The 22,500-nt window shown below is 42.1% G+C and overlaps 1 protein-coding gene across 1 annotated transcript in view; it reads right to left on the reverse strand.

Annotated features, from left to right (window-relative positions):
- Positions 1-2,777: 2,777 nt before the first annotated feature.
- LOC109468913 (polycystic kidney disease protein 1-like 2) overlaps positions 2,778-22,500 on the reverse strand; it is a 24,600-nt gene continuing 4,877 nt past the window's right edge. The window contains 27 exon segments of the mRNA XM_019767294.1: positions 2,778-3,923; positions 4,046-4,142; positions 4,660-4,937; positions 5,141-5,393; positions 5,552-6,229; positions 6,483-6,657; positions 6,858-7,099; positions 7,643-7,760; positions 8,146-8,636; positions 8,877-9,055; positions 9,531-9,691; positions 9,810-9,974; positions 10,368-10,592; positions 10,774-10,922; positions 11,339-11,825; positions 12,422-12,664; positions 13,300-13,457; positions 13,996-14,086; positions 14,836-14,904; positions 15,779-15,862; positions 16,284-16,342; positions 18,287-18,406; positions 18,879-19,154; positions 19,429-19,530; positions 19,882-20,004; positions 20,313-20,554; positions 22,064-22,256. Of these exon segments, the coding sequence (XP_019622853.1) occupies positions 2,864-3,923; positions 4,046-4,142; positions 4,660-4,937; positions 5,141-5,393; positions 5,552-6,229; positions 6,483-6,657; positions 6,858-7,099; positions 7,643-7,760; positions 8,146-8,636; positions 8,877-9,055; positions 9,531-9,691; positions 9,810-9,974; positions 10,368-10,592; positions 10,774-10,922; positions 11,339-11,825; positions 12,422-12,664; positions 13,300-13,457; positions 13,996-14,086; positions 14,836-14,904; positions 15,779-15,862; positions 16,284-16,342; positions 18,287-18,406; positions 18,879-19,154; positions 19,429-19,530; positions 19,882-20,004; positions 20,313-20,554; positions 22,064-22,256 (6,518 nt within the window). The 3' untranslated portion in view covers positions 2,778-2,863.

Raw genomic sequence — 22,500 nt, forward strand, 5'->3', positions numbered from 1 at the left:
CCTAAATTCCCGGGGGAGCCATTCCCCGGACCCCCTAGATTACGAGCGCCTTCGGCGCTCCCCTCTCAAAATCCATCGGTAAAACTGGGCAGACTGAAAAAATGCAAGCTGCCGAAGTCGACTCGGACACCCCGGTATTTGTGGACGCACTCGGGGACCAGGGCAGGTGGGAAACACAGGGAACACCTACCTTTAATGCATGCTTCATTACATGTAAGGTATACGTAATTTTGTCAGTGATCACCTTTCCTCACAAAGCGAGATACCAAATCCAGTGCAGCTCGAAAAAAAAAGCCTGTCAATTTACCGTTAAGCGTTGCCGGCCGTCCTGAATTTACCGTTAAGCGTTATCGGCCCTGCTGAATTTACCGTTAACCGTTGCCAGGACCCCCCCATGCAGACCCTCTTACTGAGCCATTCACACCGAAAAGACTCTTACTCGTTTTGATAAGTGTGGTGGGTTCATTAACATGGTACCATGTATAATGTAGGTCCTTTGCTTCACTCATTTCCGTAAGTGTGTCAAGCTAGAGAGGAAATAGGTGTAAAGTGCCTTTCTCAAGGGCACATTTGTTAGGATGTTGGGTATCCCAAGGGATTCAACCCCAGAATCTTTAGTAACTTAGTGTAATGAAAACTAGAAAGGTAACATTTGCAAAGCTAAAATGCATAATGTTTACCTTCACATGTGGTCTACAATGTTAATTCTTACTCAAATACATTCATATATATATGGTCAGACAGGAGCCTAAATTTCTCCTACTATAAACTTGCAACATGATGTAACCCAACACCAGTTACCATGGTGACAGACGTCAACAAATCAGGTCAATGGCCAGGTCAAATACATAATTCTTACTCAAATACATTTCATATATATGGTCAGACAGGAGCCTAATTTTCTCCTACTACAAACTTGCAACATGATGAAACCCAACACCAGTTACCATGGTGACAGACGTCAACAAATCAGGTCATTGGCCAGGTCAGAGGTTTAGTGTTCGGAACAGAAGAAGAAATTGAGTAAAAACAATGTTTTCCTCCGGTAAACATATTAAAATAACCAACAAATCTTCCAAATCTCAGGGCAGATGATTATAGATATGTCACAGACTCACAGATGATCTGTATGTGGGAAATACAGCTAAACGATTTTGATTTGACGTGTCTGTCTTTGTGTGTGTTCCTTAGTCTTTAAGTAAACTGTTAGTTGTAATTAAACCTGCACCAAAATCATCCTTCAGTAACAACGCTGGAGTCACAGACTTGTAGTTCCCTTGAACTTTTATTCAGCCCGTCTTTTCAACAACAAAATGTAGTAAATGTTAGTTCTAAATAGTTCTAAGCCCATACCAATTTGATTGTTGTTGGTTCTCGGATTTTTTTTTTTTCAGAAAAAAAAAGGAAGCGACATTCAAAGTCAAGTCAAATGCATCCTCTGATAGCCCCCAAAGGTACTGAAGGCAACATATCAGGCTATTTTTTTTGTTTACTTGCTAATTATTCAAACAATGAATTTCAACCTTTTCATCAATATCAATGCATTAAAAGATAGATAAACTGTAATTAGGAAGGCAATGAGCTTTCTTCAAATAGTTGAACTGCTTTTTTCTTTTGCAAATCAGAAAAAAACAAAGTGGGCAAATCTGAGAAACAAATAATTAAATTGGTGTGGCCTAAGTCTCCACAATGTTCCTTTATACAACACTGAGACAAGAAAATGTAAATACCCTCAGTAATTAAGTCCTTTAGTAAAGCAAGTTCTTCCACCACAAAATCGTACATATGTTATTATACATGTATATAAGAACTATGAAGCTTCAAAGCAACCATTTGACAAAAGTGTCATTTCCTAAAGCGACGGTCACAACCCGCCGTACGTGCTTTTTGTCCGTACGTTTTTTGGGAGGCTACGTCTGCTACGTTTTTTCTGAAAACGTTGGGAAGGAGTGGCATAGACGTACGTCACTTGCACGTCACTCGCACGGTTTCGCAAGGTGTAAGAGTGTGGTCTGCACGCCACGTCTGACCGTGAGCGGTTGCGTGCATCGTACGTTGCGCAAATGGTGAGTTGTACGTGCTTACAACGTACGATCTCTGTGCGATTGCATCTTTACCGTAAGGAGGCCGTACTCGCACGTGCGTCTTTCGTACGGTACGTGCGGGGCACGCGCGTCGCCCGTACTCGCACGCACGGGTGGTGAATCCGTAGACCGCACGCAGAAAAAGTTTTACATGCACTTAAAGTTCTACGGCGTGTCTGCGTGCTCCCAAATCCGTAGGATTCCGCACGGAGGTGGTACTCACCACGCACGGATGCCCTGCGTTTGCCCACGTTTTTGCACGTAGACAGCACGCAGAAGCACGCACGGCGGGTTGTGACCGTCGCTTAACAGTGAACAATCATGAATATGAAATCATCCAAAACTCTTTGGTTTGCTTTACAGATCTTTAAATCACAAAATAATGTTCAACAATTTCTGTTGTCTTGTAACTAGATAACTGATAATTCTTGCTATTTACAAATGTTTTAAAATGTTTTAAACATATTTACATATAAATTGTAACACAACACATAACACACTGTGACATGATACTATAAGAGAAATTATTCCAGTATCTTTGAAATGTCCTGACAGCAAAGTATCTGACAGTGTACCTATCAAAGCCATATTAAATACATTGTAGATTATATAATAATAGTGAAATAGTCTAAATCGGCAAAAAATGTTACTGGTGTGGTATTTTGCCATCATTCCTGAGACGGCCAAGCCAGGTTTCTATCATGATCATTTCTTTCCTTCCACCAGGAGGCAAACAGTTTATCCAGATGTTAACCAGTTTTTACAGTGCATTTTGTACTTTACACGGCGCAGTCTCCACATTTCCATTTGCCATCACTGGGAGGGTTGACTGGCAGGCAGCTGACGTGAAAGATCCTCTGGCATGCCCTGCACGCCTCAATCCTTCCCAGACCCTCCTCCTGCTTGCAGCGGCAAACCAGCGAGATTCTGCTGACCCTGGTGAAACCGACTTTCTTCCTCTGGCTGGTCAGATGAGGAAATGGTGTGAGCCTCCCTTGTTCGAAGCACTTCTTCAAATGGCTCCTCATCTCCCTGTCGTCATACGCAATGCTGCTCACGTCTTGCCCCTGTGCGATGTCCACTGCCCAGGCGATGGCAAACAGCCCACAATCAAAGACATTCTTCTGACGCTGTACCTCTGGTAGGATGATGGTCAGGACGTTCCTCTCTTGGTCGGCAAACGCGGCGTAGGTCTGGTAAAGCTGGACCTGCAGATATGCGGTCATGTCGCCGCCAATGCTGTCATACAGGCGCACTTGTCCGTCTGTGTAAGACGACAGAACCCAGTGCTCTCTTCTGTTGTGGTGGATTTGTAGCCCCTTTCCTGTCATCTTGGCAAACCCGTCCTCGCAGAGACCAACTGTAGGGGCTTCCAGGCCTTGGAGTGCCGGGTACTGGTGGTGGAGCAGCCTCTGGGCAGCCTGGATCAGGTCGTCTGTCAGCATCTCGTTGCTTGTCAGAACCGCCTTGTCACCAGCGCTCAAGTTGACAATTGGCCTCCCCACTTCACACTCCTTATAGTAATAATACTTATAGCGAAAAACACGATTCAGGTTCAGATCAATTTGGACTCTCTTGGTCGACTTCTTCCCACTTGTTTGGTGGCTTTGCTGGGTGTCCTCTTTTGATTGAGACCCGGATGCCACCACCACTGGCGCCTTGCTGTCGGAGCAGATCGCTTGACTGCTGTCATCTGCGCAGCTGTTTGGGGATGCAGGACGGACCGCGATGATGCGGCAGCCTCCTTTGGGGACATGAAGTTCCACTGCTGTAGCATCGGGAACATCTTTGACAGTCGGAACAAACTCAGGCTCTGCGGGTAGGTCTGCGTCTTTCATCCTGTGAGGATAGAGGTGTTTGAGTGAGTTTCTAAAAATCTTGTATGTTGAGTGTTTATCTTTAACAAATCAAGGCTATTTTAGATACTGTGCTCAATACCATTTTGTAAAATGTGTACTTACTCGAGGTTGAAGAGGAACTGCCTCTGCAGCCACAGTTTCTTCACTTTAATCTCCACCTCGACCAGGCTGTCATGAAGAGTGTCCAAGGAGTTGTTTTCTGTACCAATGCAAAGGGTTCAATCAGTGTTCTTTAATCACACTTGAAATAAATTATTTACGGTAATAACAAAGCTTAATACATGTTCATATTTAAAAAAAACATGCAGAGAAGGCCAGATACTTTTCCAGGGCCTCCCGTAACTGAGATTATGATAATTACTAATCATGATAACATACTTTGAGCAGCAGACAATATATGATAAAATTGAACAAAGGATACAATAAAATTTGATAACATATGCAGCAAAATATTGTATAGTAGCTTACACTAGACATTAATGAAGAGAAACCAACTGTTTTGAGTAAACAAAGTAAAACTCAGTGGGGCAGAGGAAACAAAGGGATTCAGGGAGGGTGGTTCTGTAGCATTATAACTGGAGTGATGAAGCAAAGATCCTGGGTTCAAGTCCATAGTTTGCCAACTAGTGCAGTGACCAAGCAAGTCACTTTCCTACAAAATTGAGACCCAAATAATGATAGACTTTCTCGGTTGGTTCAACCGAGGACTGCGCTACCTGCGACTGGCACCTTCCAAAAGCCGAAGAAGGCCGTGAAGCGTTCCCACAACCCCTGGATGAAGTACTGGTCCTCCTCAGACATGATGTGGTTCCGCACATTGAAAAGGCGGCTGTCGATGATCGCCATGGCGATGTTCATCAGCACCAGGAAGATTATGCAAATGTAAGTGATGAAGTAGATGGGGCCGAAGATGGGGGATGCCTCCCGCAGCTCGTAGTAGTAGAAGTGTCCAAGAGTCATTTGGAACAGAGTGGAGAAGGACTTGCTGATGGTGCTGAAAAAAAATCAAATCATTGTTACAGTCATGATAACCTAACTTCCATCATCATATTTCTAGAAGTCACAAGGTTTGTATCCCTACTGCAGTACTAAAACTAAGAAAAAGAAAAACGAAAAGAAAACTGAAAAAAGAGATATCATCCAAGTTTTCTAACTAAAAGTTTGTTTTTGATACACATATGATCTATGTTTCCTTACCTGTACTCCTTCACAATAAGGCCAAACTTGAGATAACCGTAGACGCCGAATGCTGACATGGCGAGGAAGAGGTAGATGGCGAAGGAAGAGAACTCCACCGACATCCCGCGGATCATGGACATCAGCTTGGCGAGGAATGGGTTGAACCTCAGCAGCCGGAGGAACTTCATCATGTTGACAAACGTCAGGAAGGCCAGGAACCAGCCGTAAACCAGGCTCACGTTCACCGCAGTTCGGAAATGGTGGACTTCATCTTTAAAAGAAGAGCGTTGCATATAATTAGAACAGTGTAAAATGATTACCTTCCAGAATCTGTCCAAGAATGTTTCATGTTTTCAAACAGTAAGCAAGTGAAATTTTTATATGATATGAATGATTTGTGCAACAGTTTTGCATAAATGTGAAACACACCTTTCCCAGCATTGATCGCTGCCACAGCCATGGAGCTGTATGTTCTCTTGAAGCCATACAAGGCGATGACAGTGAATGCCAAGAAGAAATTGAAGATTTCTACAACCTTCCATGGCTCCCTCAGGTAGGCCAAGCCGGCTGCGCGTGCAGTTTTCGTCTCTTTCCACAGTGTGTAGAGGAGAACGAAGACGTAAGTGATTTCCAGCAGGACGTAGAGGTATCCGATCGTCCCCGGCCGTTGATGAAGTCGGAAGGCCTGCACGCGATGATGGGTGAAAAGTCCGGCCGTCTCGGAGAATTCAAACACCATCGTCACCGATGTGAACAGATCCAGGTTCCCGTCGTAGAGCAACGCTTCCAAGAAGATGGCCCTCGTCCGCTTGTCGATCCAACGGTTGGCCTTCAGCTCTGCCAGGATGCTGCGCATCTCGTCTTCAGATTTTCCCAGGTTCAGCCCGAAGCCGTCTCCCCAGTACTGCGTTGTCACACCGTAGATGGGGAGACTGGTGTATCCACTGTGGAGGTAGGTCCATCCAGGGGCTTCTGACTCCATCGCTGACGTATTCATGACCCTTTCCCAACCCTTTCGGAACGCCCCGGTCTCCTTGGCGTGTTCATTGTACCCTGATGAACATTCATCAAACGACTGCTGCACTGCTGCTAGCACTGTGCACAGCCCTGGGATGGCAGGAGATGGAAAGGACGAAAAGTAAGTCACAAATCAGAGGTTAACAGTTTTGTTATTTTGTCATCCTCTTAATTTTAGGTAGGTGTCTTTGAAATGTTTTTTTATGAATAAGAAGATCATAATAGTCCTTTGAATTTGTCAAATGTAACTTTTCATTACTCATGTTTCCTCTGGTATGTGGTAATACATCTGTGGTAATGTTTGCCTGAGACCACAGCAAATGTTCTATGTGGTTCCTCCCACCTGGCTTTACTCGGGCTTGGATCATGCTATGCGGGGCGACCAGGACCGACTGCATGTCTGCTGTGAAGCCCTTCTCCTGCCAGCGAAGCTTGTTGTCATTGTAGGAAGTCTCCGGGTAGAAGTTCTCCAGAGCGGTCCCGTTCAGCCAGGACCAGAAGGTATCAGCATCATTTACCTGTGGAGAAAAGAAACCTGGTGATTTTACTGAACAAAGAAATAATTTGACAAGAATAATCTTGGGGAATAAGTAATTTAGTTGTTACCTGTGTCCACATGGCTAAAGGGTTTCCACTGGCTTGAAAGGATAATCTGACCAGTGCAAAGATTTAGTGATCAGACATCAATGTACAATGTAAGGCCCTGTAATGATCTTACCTCGTCCAAGGACTGCACAAAGGTGTTGGTTGCGGTCTGTGTCTGATAGAAGGCATGGGTGGTGCTGTGGTGTTCGTTGGTGATGCTGAGGACAAGCAGCACGTAAAAGCAAGACACCATGATGTCCCGAAGGATTTCGCCATTCCTCCTGTCCCTGCGCTGCTTCTTCCTTGCTTGTTTGATGTTGATAAGGGACGTCATCGAAAGTTGTTCCATCTTCCTCCTTGTGCGAAATGCATCGCCTGTACAAAATGTAGTAAGCATGAAAAATATAAGTGAAGTCAGTATGGTTTGTATTTGTTAGAAAGGTGGAAACAACACCACAAATGGAAGCAAAAAGAAATGTCAGATCAATTGAGAACAATGCACAATGCAGAAAATGGCTTTCTTTCACAATCATAATAAAACAGAAATAAATAAATATTCTGTATTATAGTTTTCAAATACTTCATCATCAGAAAATTATGGTATATAATAATCATTGTGTTTCTACAGATGTGACCCCTATTAACATTCATCTGCCAGGTTACATATATCTGCCACTTTGAAAAACAATGTTTTTGAGAGATCTCTATCTAGTATATAGCTACATGTATAGTTCCGCACCACCCATGTATGCATGGTTTAGATACATGTACGTAGTAGCATACAGGTCCTGGAGTGTATTAATATACTGGGTGATGCTGTGTTTAGATGCATTTTTCAGGGTGGTGGATAAATAATCTTTGACATTTTGTGACCTGATGGAATTAAGCTTAACTTAGTACTTGAAGTTACAAACTTACAGTTGAAGCCTGACGCAGTATTGGCTTCCATCAAAACGGGACTCCATTTCTCTTCAAAAATCTTCTTGACGGCTTGTGTCTTGCGAAGGGATGAAGTGAAGATGGCAAGAAGAAATATCTGTAAGATAAAAGACTTGGTTGTTAGGGTGTCTAAGCAATTAAGATGGTGATATCATCCCCTATGATGTTTCTTGTATTCAGCGTGTATTCCAGCTAAAGAAAACACATGTCTTGGTAACAAAAGACCTCATACAACTATCTTGTGCTTGAATGCTTTCGGAAGGTGGCACTTCAATGTGTTTACTATTCTCAGTAAACACCTTGTACATGGCAACTACAACAAACATGTAATCATGAAATTGATATCCTAGCTTGAATGGTGCTGACAGGTCGCATTTTAAGGTGTTAACAATAAAAGTAATTTAAATATCACACCTGAAACAAACATAATTATCACGACATTGTTAAAGCTATAATCACCTATTAGTAGACAATGTCCTTACCTTCCCTGGTTCTATCGGGAAGACGTCTGCCAGAAAGGAGATGATGAATGCAGACAGCCACTTGTTGGTCTTGTCCCTGCCCCACTGCAAGCTGAACAGCGTGGTGAAGACAGCTGACCCCAGGAAAGACAGCATCGCCAGCACCCAGGCCACGTACCTGCACCCGTGTGGCAGACACTTGGCTGGACCCCTCTGGGTGGGTGCCTCAGGTGGGCCGCCCGTCTCCACGTCTCGGACCCGGCGGTCGCCCTTGCTGCTCGGCCGGCTGTACTGGAACAGCAGCACTATGGCTGTTACCACGGGAAGGCAGGTGATGCTGGCCATGAACCCCGTGTAGACTCCGTTCAAGGTGAAGGAGAATGGCCCCAGGCTGAAGACCCGCACGATCTCGGTTTCTACCTCATCCCTCAGCCACATGGCGCTGGACACCATGGACGCAGCGAAGAAACTCAGGCAGCAGCCAAGCCTCTCGATGCGGGTGAACGTGCTACCTGTAGAGGAAACATAATGATAATGGAGACATTTTTTATCAAGACATACACGTACAAGTTGGTCTTAATGATAAAGAATGAAAGCAACACTCCAGATGAAATGCAGCCAGCAAGAAGCAATTAACAAAAGCATTATGCAAATGAAAATAGAAGTACTAGTATGAGGGAAATTTTAGACTACCTCAGATCAGCCAAGATAAAAATTTTGCAGTAAAGTTGAAAAAGCAAAATTGATGATACCTTCAGGCCTAAAGGCGACGGACAGCACTAGGTGTTCCTCTGCCAGGTTATGGCGCAGACGTGCCGGGAACAGGAACCCGAAGGATCGCAGGTCCTCCTCAGAGGCGACAGGAAAGGTCTTCACGACCTGCCCGTCCCCGCTGTCGGCTGCCAGCCACTCGTCGCAGAAGAAATAGAACCTGCAGTTCCAAAAGAAAGAAATGTAACTCTGCTAGATGTAATATTTTGAGATGAATTTAAAAACAGAAACACAGCTAATTTGTTGGCAAAATTAAGCATTGAAAGATGTTCAATAATTGTTAACAGTTTCCTTCTACTAAAAGACATTAAAAATTCTACTCATGACAACACATGTTTCACTCAACATTCAAAAATCTCATTTAAATTTCAATACAAAAAAAGGAGCACTGAAGACCCAAGTTGCTGTAACAAGTAAACTACACATCTATAATGATATTAAATGTAATAGACAGGTGACCAAAGAGTGCTTTTAAAAGTAGCACATTGAATAAAACCTCCAAATGATGATGATTGTACATCATTTTATCAATTTTAGCTTCCACAACACCTGGAAGTTGTTCGGGTGAAATCTTTATTGAACAACCCTCCCATGATTATGATTGGATGAAGTAGACAGCGCTTGGCTGGACTCACAGTTTGCCCGTGGTGAGATCCTGCACGGCTGCTCGGTCCACGTGCCACGATGCGCGGCTCCCCTCCCCACTGTTGTCGTGCATGAGCTGCAGCAGCTCCACCTTACCCAGCTGTTCTGCTGTGCTGAAGGTCAGGGTCACCTGGCTGGTTCGGGTGAAAATCTGAACAGCAACAGAAATTCCACCTGTTAGGACATGCTGCGAGTTAAAACATCTGCAGAGGAAAGTTGGGTGATAATATGGCAATAGGAGTGGTCAGTGCCAAATTTGATGGCCTAACCTTCTCTGTGATGTCGACCAGTCTCACATCAGAGTTTGCTGCATCTCCGAACAGCTTGAAGGCAACTGTAGACTCTGTCCCAGCGTGCTTAGATGCACCTGTCCAGATGAGGAGGCGGTACCGGAAGTTGTCCTGAAGGTTGTCCAACCTTACAGCTCCACTTAACTGTAGCAATGTACGAAGAGATAGAACATAAATGTTCACATACGTGTACATACTGACCTTGACCTCTCACAGTAGATTGACTGAAGAATAGAAAACCATATTTACGGTAGGTAATACAGATAAATTGCAAGTATCATATGCCAGCTATTTAAACTTTTTAGACTTTATTTATATGTACATGCAGGGCAGGGTTTAGAGCATTTGAGATTGTAAGTGGCTAGTTGGAAAGGCCTGGCTTTCACTACCAAACTATGATAGATATTAAACATGTGCTGATTGAGAAAAATGTACCAGGAAATCCATCAGAAATAACAAGTCCACAGAGCAAAGACTTGACATTACACATGGCCACTTCTGTTGGCCTGATAGGGGTGACTGGTGACGCCCACTTACCTTCCCTTTTCCTCTACGCTCAGCAATCTTGATCGCGACTGATGTGAGCAAAAAGAGACAGAGCTCCGCAATGATGGTCACCACGACGGCACCGTTGTCTGCAAGATCCCTGAAGTTCAACACCTCGAACACGATGGTGTTTGGCGGTGTGGCGAAGTCACTCCCGAAGGCTGTCAGATGGTTGCAGTGACAGATAGTGCTGGTAATGGTGGACTGATTGCTTATCTGTAGAAAGCAGTAAAGAGACATGTTGTTAAGATCACATTAAGTCCAAACATGGGTCCTTTGACATAATTTGGAAAACTTATCTTCTAAATCATGCTGGAAAATAAGTTTTCCAAATTATTCTAACAATCGTGAATACTAAGAATAAAGTCGTCCCAAAACAAGGAGAGCCTGTACCCACCGAGCAGCCGTCCGTTCTCCAGGCTTCCTGCGTCTCGCTCCAGAAGACACAGCCTAAACGGGCCCATTCCATCTGGTAGGCGTAGAAGTCAGCGGCGTGTGGCTTCTTCACGTCGGTTCTTTTCTCACTGCCACACTCAGTCACTGGTCCTGAAAAAAGGGACATTTAAAACAGACCCGAGAAGTAAAAAAAAATACTCAAATATTGTAACATGTTGTTACAATGTACCTTGTAAAGTTACACAATATAACATTTTGTATTTTGCCAATGAAGATTTTAGATAAGATTCTAGATAAGTAAGCAAACATCACAACATTGCAAACTGGGTCATCAACATAAGGAAACTTTCTATGTTACATTTAATTTAAATATCACACAGTAGATTGAAACGTACCAACATTCAAAACCTCTTCAAACATTCATCAAACATTTATACTTTTCCTTCACAACAGATATTGCCAAACCAAGTTAAGTGATCACTATGGACAAGACAATTCCACTTAATCTGGCACACACATTCCCCTTCTAGTTCCGTCAAGCATGTTTGTGTTTGAAAACTACTCACCAAGTATTTCGACCTTGATGTTGTAATCCACAGGACCATCCTCTCCCGAGATGAACATTCTTGCCTCTGTCTTCTCTGTGTCTTCCTCGCCACTCAGAGTTTTCATCAAGGCACACTCCTCGGGTAGGACGTACGTCTCTGTGGACATGTTGTAGTTTTGGTCACCAGGGCGGCCGCCGTACCTGCCCGACACACGGTAAACCACGCTGGTGTTCAGCGGGGTGATTGTGACCAGGAAGCCTTCTGCGGCGTTGGTGAGGTTAAGCAAATGGTAGCTGTAACTTCCGTTTCCTTGGGCAGGGATGGCGATGGTTGTTGTCGCTGGTTTGTTTCCGGATTTGGCCGGAATGGTGATGTTGAAGTCTTCAGTCAGGTTGTTGAAGGCCACGGGGAAGTTGTTCTGTTGGAGTGACAGTTCCATGACAGACGAACGTGGTTGGTACTCCCCGAGCCCCCAGGTAAAAGGGTTCAGTTGAAACTGTGTCAACTGGAACACAACAAAATTAAATTGTCAATAACTCATGTTGTTTTGTAACATTCTGTCATAAACAAAATAAATAAATAAATTTCTGTACTGCATGTTCGGTTCAAGCACCGTTAAGCTTTTTGTTAAGCAGTGGGGTAACCTGTAAAGGGAAAATTCCTCTGCAATGATTCAATGTTCATAAATGAGGATGTGAGAAGTTATGCAAAAGAGCTGATGATTTTCAGGAATTCTGGAATGTTTCGTCAAAGGATATTATGTTAATTTTCTGATCTAGACTAAGTACAGAATTGAGTAGTCTCTTCAGCTACACTGATTTCCAAGAGCATCCAAATACACAAGGTTTAACATTATGATAGGAGTAAATGCACAGTATCTATTAGTAAGGAAAATAGACATTTTTTCACTAGCAAATTCTATCAAAAAATGTATCATTCACTCACTCAGTCCTGTGAATAATTACAGTGAATGACATTAACATAAGACAGATTTAAAAATTTTTAAACAATGATGAGAATTGAACTGTTCCATTCACACCATCACACAAGAGAGGAAAGACAAGGATCATTGATGACCTGAGGACATGACATGACACGTACCTTCATAGCGACGTTGTGTGGTGTATAGTCTGCGAAAAGCGCTGCTTTAGACGGAAGTTGGAAGCTCCCATCCTCCGTCTGCACGACCTGGCCTCCAAACTGGTTGCCCCAGATCCTCTGGGCACGCAGCGTGATGCCGCCTCTCTTGATGGTGACCGCCGGGGCTCCTGGCCTCGTGGCGCTGATGATGGCGTTGAACAGACCGTCCAGGACCTGGCGGCCTTCCTGGACAAATCTTCGTCTCTGTAAGGAACCAACAAGACATCACGATCAGTTACTCTCACTCAGATGATTCAGTTCTTTTTCAATATCATGACCCTAACCCTGTAAGCAATACAGATTTGGTACCAAATGGCTACTTCAGTGTACTATGACCTGAACCATGAAAAATCAAGACTCTCCCTGCTGCCTAACCCTGTAAGAAATACAGATTTGGTGCCAAATGGCTGCTCTAGCAGGCTGAAGGTTAATGGTCCTGTCCCTAGTACTGAAACTGTGGTGGTTATTAACCTTCTCCCTGCTGCCTAACCCCATAACCAATACAATTTTGGTACCAAAGGGCTACTTCAGCATGGAGATTAGTTAAAGCAGAGTTGGTGTACAGATACATGTACATGTAAGTTGTGGTCAGTATATGTAGGTTTGAAAGTCTTTTGGCGGTTTTAAGAACCAAATGCAGTCTATGGTGAACAATAATATATTTGAGACAGACTTTTTCAGTCTTAGATTCTATGAATTTAAGATCAAACAAAGAAGGAAAGCTTGTTATGTGTTTTAGTCAAAATCTAAGGTGGAAGATAGACTCTAAGAAAGCATATTTGAATGTAGTGTAAAATAAAGCATTAAACAAATCATTTTCATCAGGAACTTTTTGTTACCTTAGCTTGGTTCTCCTGCTTCTTTTCTTCCATCTTTTGAAGGCGCTCCTTTGGAGAGAGACTCTGGTCCTCCTCAAGATCAGAAGTGAGCTTCACATCAGCCTCTTCTTCATCTCTCTCTGGGTCCTTAAGCAGAGAACCAACGGACTCCACCAGAGCTGCAGTAGAGCAGAAAAAAAGTTATCAAAGTAATGAACACAGAACCAACGGACTCCACCAGAGCTGCAGTAGAACAGAAAAAAAGTTATCAAAGTAATGAACAAAGAACCAACGGACTCCACCAGAGCTGCAGTAGAACAGAAACAAATGTTATTAATTAATGAACACAGAACCAACGGACTCCACCAGAGCTGCAGTAGAACAGAAACAAACGTTATCAATTAATGAACACAGAACCAACGGACTCCACCAGAGCTGCAGTAGAACAGAAAAAATGTTACCAAAGTAATGAACACAGAACCAACGGACTCCACCAGAGTGGCAGTACAACAGAAGAAACAGTTTCATTTGATATTTCTTTCTTTCTGTTACATGTCACTGTTTGTTACATGTTTTCTCACAGAAACCATTTGAAAAATACCTTTTTTATGTGACATGTTTCTCCTGGATTTAAACAAACAGTCAAACAAAAAACAAACTTGAGAGTACATTACATGAGGCACAGTACGACTGGTGAACATGACATAATGTACTTACATCCTCCCACAGACTGGACAGTCGACGGGTCAGACATGTCCAGCTGGTCCAGTTTGCTGGTGATGGACTTCAGAACACCCATGGCCATGTCCTATAGGACAGTATGAATTTGTTGTTTTAAAACTAGACTTCTAAGTCTGAAAGCAACACTTCTGTTGCTCAACCAGCATCTAACTATGCATACATGTTGGGCAATATTCCACTTAGAATGCATTTGTAGTGAAAACATTATGTGAAAAAAGGCTTTGAAATGGATTACGTAAAAAATGAAATGTTTTTGTTCAGCTCATTTAAGTTTCAGAGAAAGATGAATAGCCATTGGCAGGATATCAAACAATTCCTTGCTGCAGAAATAAACATTAAAAAAGGATGCCCACATAAAGTCAAGTTCAAGTTTCAAGTCATGTACATGTAGTACAGTAAAGTAAAGGCTCATGCCATGCATAACAAAAGGCACAATCGTATAGAATTAGAGAAAGATCATAGTTTTCTGCACAGTTGCAAGTGCAGCTCCATGAGTAGTCAAGCTTGTAGATGTAGGAGAGGAGTCAAACGGTTCAGCTTTGTAAAACTCCCATCAGAGACTTGTACCTTATCCTCCTGTGGAATGCCAGGACAGGACTTAATGACAAGTGATGATAACTCAGACACCCTTTGCAGACGTTGCGGTGTCTGGGCCCGACCCATTTCAGAGGCCCATGTTTTAATTGCCTTCCTGCACATCTACAACAACGGATTATAAAAACAAGATTGAAAACCTTTGTTCCTTAACCTGGTCCAAACAGCTTTCCAAAATGTTTTCCAATGTTTAACATCTACAGACTATCAAAGATGGCTTACCTGCGCCTTTTCCTCAGCAGCTGATGCTGGTTGCTCCAACACAACATCATCTCCAGAGACATCTGCAGCCTTCTCATTACAGAACGACAAAGTTACAGAAAAGGTTAGTAGTTAGCGACTAGGTTTATGTAAATGTAATAGTCTACATTAAATCTGATAATACAAACACACCACCATATGTTTATGGCAATTTGTCATACCAATTTATACCAATTTAGCAAAGGAGCAATCCATATTTTTTTCAACCAGTTTCTTTCCATGTTATAGAACCTTATACTTTGCTACTATGTCTTTTTATTGACTCTCTATAGTGCTGCTAATAATAGAATGTTGTCATCGGCCATTCTCTGGCCGCAAAGCTGGATTCCCTCTCACACAGACGCAATGTCGCATCCCTATCTCTCTTCTACAGATAGTTTCACGGTCGATGTTCAGGAGAACTTGCACTTCTTGTTCCGCCGCTCAGAACCTTGCAGCGTGTCACTAGGTTCTCTTCCAGTTCTCATCAATACACCGTCAACATACCTGTCTCAAAGTCATTTTACAACAACAGCTTCTTTCCCCGGACTGCAAAATTATGGAACTCTCTTCCAAACAGCTGCTTTCCGTCCGATTACAATCCACAAAGCTTCAAAACAAAGGTCCACCGCCATCTCCTGACATAACTACATTATACTAACTTAAGTACCTCTAGCTCTATGCCTAGAAGTGGCAAAAAAATAATTGGCTTTGCATTGAGCGACGCCGTTAAAAAAAGAATATCAAACAGAAATGTTAATTGGCATAAAAACTTATGGTCAGTGTGCACAAATACATCTGACCACTGTGAGCCCCCTTGGGTGGTTTAACCCCAGCACCATCATATTCCACATTGCTGGGGAGATCCCTGTGATATAATGTTGTTGTGAGAATAGCTGACAGAAAGTTTTTAGTGTGACTAAACCTGAGACAGAATCTGGAGCACATCCTGTGGGCTTGAGCTGACGGATTCTGCATAGATGCTCTCCAGACTGTTACCAAGAGCAGTCTGAATGGGAATAAAGGGACCACAATCAGAATATTACATAATACGTGCTAAATTACTATTCGACAGGCTTTAAGTGCAGGACAGTCTGAATATTACATAATACATTTATGTGCCTTACTATTGGACAGGAATTATTGCGGAAGAGACAGAATATTACACACACATTACATGTAAAGTGTATTTTATATGATTGGACAGGAATTAAGGGCAGTACAAATTAGATAACTTTATTCACTTAACAAGACTCTGTATGTTTTGTAAGTTTTGTTGTCTTTCAAATAATAGTCTTTAACATCATGGGACGGATTCTTATCTATTTCTAAAGCCACGGGTCATATCCATTTTGGGCCACTCAATGGTTGCAAAATCCAGTAGAAAGGGTCCCCTAAAATCCCCTCAGCTGTAGAACTGCATAGTTTACCTGATCAGCTGGCGTTGCCCTGTTGCCGCCCGGCGGACTGCTGATGGTCTCTATGGTTCCTGCACAACAGAAAATAGAATCATTCAATCACTAATTATAACCACATCTTACCTTTGCAATGACATCAAAGCACAGCATTCTTTTACTTGATATGACATTGAAGGACATGATGGGTTTGCAATTTAAGAGCATATTCTACTGTCAAAGGAACATACATTTTATCACTCTAGATAAAGCAGTTAAATCAATATTATTATAATAACCTTCTAACAGATGTCCAGATTGCCCAATGCTGGTTTTGGTGACAGAATGGTAAACATCTGTAGATGGGAACCCTCCACCAAATCCGAGTTGTACAGTTGGAGTTGAGGGTCTGGTGGACATGGATGTGGGCATCCCGCTTGTCTGCTTGGTTGTTTCAGCAGCTGATGGTGCGGTGTAGATGAAAACATTAGCATCAAAATACCAGTACCAAATACCAATGTACCAAACAAGACCTAATCGCAGACGAAAAGATGATTATTTACGGTATAATTGACAACCCTCACCATGTTAGCACACTTGCACACTGTATTCTTATCGCTAAATATTGTGTTTACACATGTTTCATAAAAAATTGCAAACCAAACTTCACAATCTTCAGAAACAGACTAAACAAACCCAAAGAAATAGAACATAACGAACAAACATTTTACTTGATATTTATTTAGATAACTCCTGTTAAAAAAACGTCTTTTTTCTTATGTATTATTATGTACGATTGTATGTTAACTATTTTTATGTATTGTATGTGAATAATAATAAAGTTTGAAACAAAAATTTAAAAAATTTACCAGTAATAATATATATCTAAAGATAATTCTATAAAGTTTTGGGGTATAATTTAACGATACTGGGGTATAATTTAACCCTATCTAGACCGGGGGGGCTAAAAGTGCCCGCGCCAACTTTGATGTCATATAGCATCTGAACGGCTAGCGCTAGAACGGCCAAACTTGGTGACTTTTCCTAGAATATTGTTGGTAACAATTCTGTATCATTAGAATATGATAATAATTTTTTGTGTTGCCATAGCAACGGGTTTTTGACAGGCATTTTTTGCTAAATTTAGTAATTTTAGTTTCAACAATAGAATTTCATGGGTTTTATGTCAAGTTACACATGGTTTCTAATATTAGTAACATCCCAGATAATTCTATGTCAATTTTATCATTAAAAATTATTTTGTCATTAATTTATGCTGATTTGATGACGTCATTGGCCAAAATCCAAGATGGCGGACCATATCATTAGAACAGGTATATATAGGTTATTTTCCTTAAAATTTCATCAAAACTTCCATTTCGTTTTACAAAAAAGGTTCATATGAACGTCTTTAATCTGTTTACAATGTATTTCAGGCTTTATCCTGAAAAAAAAACTATTTTTGAAAATTCAAGATTGATGATCCAAAATGGCCGATTTAAATATGCATGACGTCATTTTATGACGTGACCGGTGTTGCTATGGGCAACATAAGACTTAGTACACACTAATATTCTGTCATAAACACTTTTGGTAAAGTTATGTTGTATACCAGGGAAGTTTTCAGGGAATAACCTATCTAGACGGTTTTGGCCAATAAAATCACATTAATGACGTCATAATGACGTCATATTACGTCATAACGACATAAAAATTGTAGATATGATAAATTTTTACTAGTACACCATCCTCTGAAAATTTGGTGGTCATATGACATACCGTTCTCGAGTTCTGAGGGGGGGGGGGTCAAATGAGCCCCCCCCCGGTCCCACCAAGCCAAAAAAACAGGTCTAGATAGGGTTAACGATACTAACACCACAGCTTATATCATTTTCATTGAGCAAAGCATGATTATTATGATCATGCTTTAGTACTGACTGAATTGTTGGTATGTTGAATAGCAACATCATAGACTTTAAAAGTGCCCACTATATTTAATTCATGATGGTCTCTCCAGTGTTTCAATGCTGGGAACCTACCATCATCAGATGATTCCTCGTCCCACCCAGCTTCAGGTGCTTGTTGTACGGTCGAAGTCGCAGGTTTGGTGGAAAGGCGGGTGGTCATCCGACTTGCAGGAACTGTGGTTGGTGTGGCGGCTAGCAGAGAAAAGACTCAGGTTAAGAGATTAACCGAATTTTTCAAAATCTTTTGTGAGAAGAACAGTAACGTTACTGGTAAAAACAAGAGACTGTATCTGTACATGCACTCTTATACAAATCTACTTTTAAGGTTTTAGCATGGTATCTGGACTTAATCCAATATTTCCTTTTTGGAATACAAAATAATATGGAATAAGCATGTGGAGTAAACATAGTACATTAAATCATGTATTTCTCCTATAGCTTTTAAACACAACCAGGATGAACCCATTGATTTGTTGCATAGTTATGGCTGACAGTTTCTCATGTGAAAGAATGCAAGCTTTCAAAAAAATAACTTTGCATACAAATGTTTTAATCTTCATAACCAGCAATGCACAACCTGGCAGTGTTCTGGTATCAATAAAGAGTCAGAATAAGTTCTATCTTTGGATTCATCAACAGTCAACAGCAGCTAGACTCTCCCTACCTGTGCGTGCCGGTATCACTGCCGCCTCGCTCTGTGACCTCCAACCACCTGAAGAGAACAGGGCCGTCACCCTGATGATGTAAGCAGTCTCCGGGAACAGGCCGACCACCGGAAACCACGCCTCGTCAGTGCTCTGATTGACAGCTGTCGTCATGTCCAGGTTGGAGACCACCACACGGTACCCCTGAAGGTCAGGGTCAGGGGATGGAGACCAGGTGACCTTGAACCCTTCGTCCATGATGTCAGTTACGGCCAGGTCCATTGGTGGATCCACAGCTGCAAGAAAAAGAATCAAAACAGGAGTTAAGAAATGCTCGCTTTTTACATAGATGTAAATAGAGCACCAAACATGTGATTATAACCTCATTATAACTTCATTGATCAGATATGTTTAAATTACAGGCATTTCTAAAACAATGCTGAAACATGATAATGTAAACCCAGGTCACAAAATTAGGCAGCTTCATTTTTTTTAAATAATTCAGAGTTTAGGGATAACGATTAAAGCATAATTTCTGAAAGAGAACCCTCAGTCAACTACAAACGATACCTTTATCACAAAGCTGTGTTTTCCATCCATCCAGGCAGCCAGCCGAGCAGACACCCGATACTGGGTCACAGTTCACGTCCCCGCCCAGGCAGTGGCCGCACACTGTGAAATAAAGAACTCAGTATTAACGCAACAAGAGGTAACGTCATGTTCCTTTTTATAGACTTTCATTTTAAATGTTGCATCAAAATTCTAATTACACCTGCATTTGAAAACTTTCCCAGGTACATGTAATGCTGGTATTAGAATTGGGCTAATTACAGAGGAAAATGTAGTTGGTTAAAAATGTTAAAAGAATAGGCTGCCAATAAGAAATAATTGTCGTACATCAATCCTAAAATGATGTGAAGAAAACCTAGAATAAAATCAAAGAAGATCTAGAAGGGCATTGCATATTTACACTAAATAAACGCCTGTGTGGCAAACTACAATCATGAAACGACACTTTTTTACCTCGACAGCCGTGGGCGTCTTCCATCAGCACGAAGCCCTGTCGGCAGAAGCAGCTGTAGCTCCCGGGGACGTTGGTGCAGATCTGGTCACACCGGCCGTTCTCTGTCCCACATTCGCCGAGGTCTACAAAGACATTATAATACAGAGGCAACTTCAGGATCTTCATATCACATCATAGTAATCCAGTGTTGACAAAATCATGCAGTTAAATAAAATAATTTCATTTTCCAATTTACTCTAATAAAGAACACATCTGAATTCGCTACATTAATGAGAATAATTAGAATAAAAGGAGGAAGATGGTAGCTAGGACCAAGTGCTGTGGAGGAGACTGGCGGTAAAGGTCACATGTACCGCGCACAAACATGCAAATATATACATAAATATGAGTACTAGGTAAATAATTCTAGCTTTACTGCATACTGTCTTACGTGTGCATGTTGGAACAGGACCACTCCAAGTTCGGTCCGCCTGGCACCTCACACTAGAGTTTCCTTCCAGCTCGTACCCCTGGTTACAGGTGAACGTCACCACGTCATTGTAGGAGTTCGCTCCTTCAGGGCTCAGCGCTCCGTTATCTGGCGCAGTCAGTATCGGACATTGGGTAGCTGATGGGAAAAACAGATGTCGATGAATCACATTTTCATCCTAGCATATGTTGTGCATGGACATACTGTCTTATTCATTAGTTTCTCCAGCTTCTAAAACTGCTCTTAGCTTCTGAGATGGTAACAGCAATGCCACAACACAGGCCATGCACTAAGGTAAATAGCAATAGCCTGGTGTCCAAAAGTACTTTTTAGCTGCCCAATGTATTTCTAGAATGAGACTGACTGCCCGGATCTACTATGTTAGTTTGAATTGTCAGAAGAGACCTTTTCTGCAGTTGACCCGTATCATATCACAGTAATCCATTTTGGGCTGCAAGATCATGCAACTGTAAATTAATATTTAACTTACATTAAAAACAGCATTAATCTATTTATTTACGAACTTGGTGAGTCCTTAATCCCACCCCAACATCAATTAGATTCTAGTCAAACCAGAAACAAAATGTATTTTTGTGTCCTTTGAAATTTGAATGGTAGTTAATGTCTGATATAAAATTTTCTATGTAGAGTGAATTAAAAGTCAATAGTGGCAAATACTTAATAATACTTACCTGCTGAGCCTGCGCACACGGTGTACACAATCCTGTCTCCGCTCCCGTCTAAGTCAAAGGCTGCTGCTGTGTAGGACAGACTGTCACGATTCTGGTATATCCCACGTTGGCAGCTGCTGGTGTAACAGCTGAGAAAGCCGAAACTCCTCTGCCATGTAGCCCCGGCTGAGAAAGCCAAGTTCGCCACCTCAGTTACACCTCCGGACGGGTTACAGTTGAGCACGTTGTTGATGTAGGGGTCGGAGTTGTACTCAGTCACACACCTGGAAACACAACATTTGTAATATACCTCAACCATTGCTACCTCTTCACCCCTTCTAACAAAAGGTAGAAAACAGTGGCTGCAGATTAACTTTGTCTGGCCTCCCTAATGACTGTGGACTTTACCTTACTGTGTGAAAGACAATGTAAGACAATACTAAATCTGAATAGATTATTCCATTTAGTAAAATATTTTACAAAATCTAATCAGTACTAGTACTGTATAACAATGTAAATACATGTATATAAGACACAAGTCCTACCGGATCTTGTAGGAGTGGCTGTCGCTCCCACCCTCAACTGCCCATTTCTCCCCACATCCCGTCGGCCTCAGTCTGTAGCCAGCACACAGGTTCTGGTAATCCCTGCACCAATCTGAAGTTGATGACAGGCCGTCAGCTGGCAACTTTGCCTCGATGGCGAAGAAGTCGACTCCATTATACGTCTGGTTCGCCGTACGGAGGACCTCAAAGGCATGGTTTCCTGGTGCGAAAATGGAACTTCGTTTAAACAGCGATATTGACCATGATATCATCTGAGTTTCAGGATCAATCTGCTTAGACATATGAATATACAATGTCTAGTTTGATAGGGTGAAGATGATCAGTCATTTATAAAACTCAGTACTATGAAACAGAGTGCTGAAACAGATTGAAAAGCATAGTACATACTATCTCTGTATCTGTATAACCGGTATAACCGCCCTTTGGTTTAACACACCAGCTTCTGTATCTAATGCTACATGTATAGCTTTACTACTACACAACTGTCTTACCTGTGCATGTTGGAACAGGACCACTCCAAGTTCGATTCGCCTGGCATCTCACACTAGAGTTTCCTTCCAGCTCGTACCACTGGTTACAGGTGAACGTCACCACGTTATTGTAGGAGTTCGCTCCTTCAGGGCTCAGCGCTCCGTTATCTGGCGCAGTCAGCGTTGGACATTGGGTAGCTGATGGGAAAAACAGATGTCGATGAATCGCATTTTCATCCTAGCATATGTTGTGCATGGACATACTGTCTTATTCATTAGTTTCTCCAGCTTCTAAAACTGCTCTTAGCTTCTGAGATGGTAACAGCAATGCCACAACACAGGCCATGCACTAAGGTAAATAGCAATAGCCTGGTGTCCAAAAGTACTTTTTAGCTGCCCAATGTCTTTCCAGAATGAGACTGACTGCCCGGATCTACTCTGT

The sequence above is a fragment of the Branchiostoma belcheri genome, unplaced genomic scaffold (assembly GCF_001625305.1).
Source record: "Branchiostoma belcheri isolate BF01 breed outbred unplaced genomic scaffold, Haploidv18h27 scaffold2, whole genome shotgun sequence".
Lineage (NCBI taxonomy): Eukaryota > Metazoa > Chordata > Leptocardii > Amphioxiformes > Branchiostomatidae > Branchiostoma > Branchiostoma belcheri.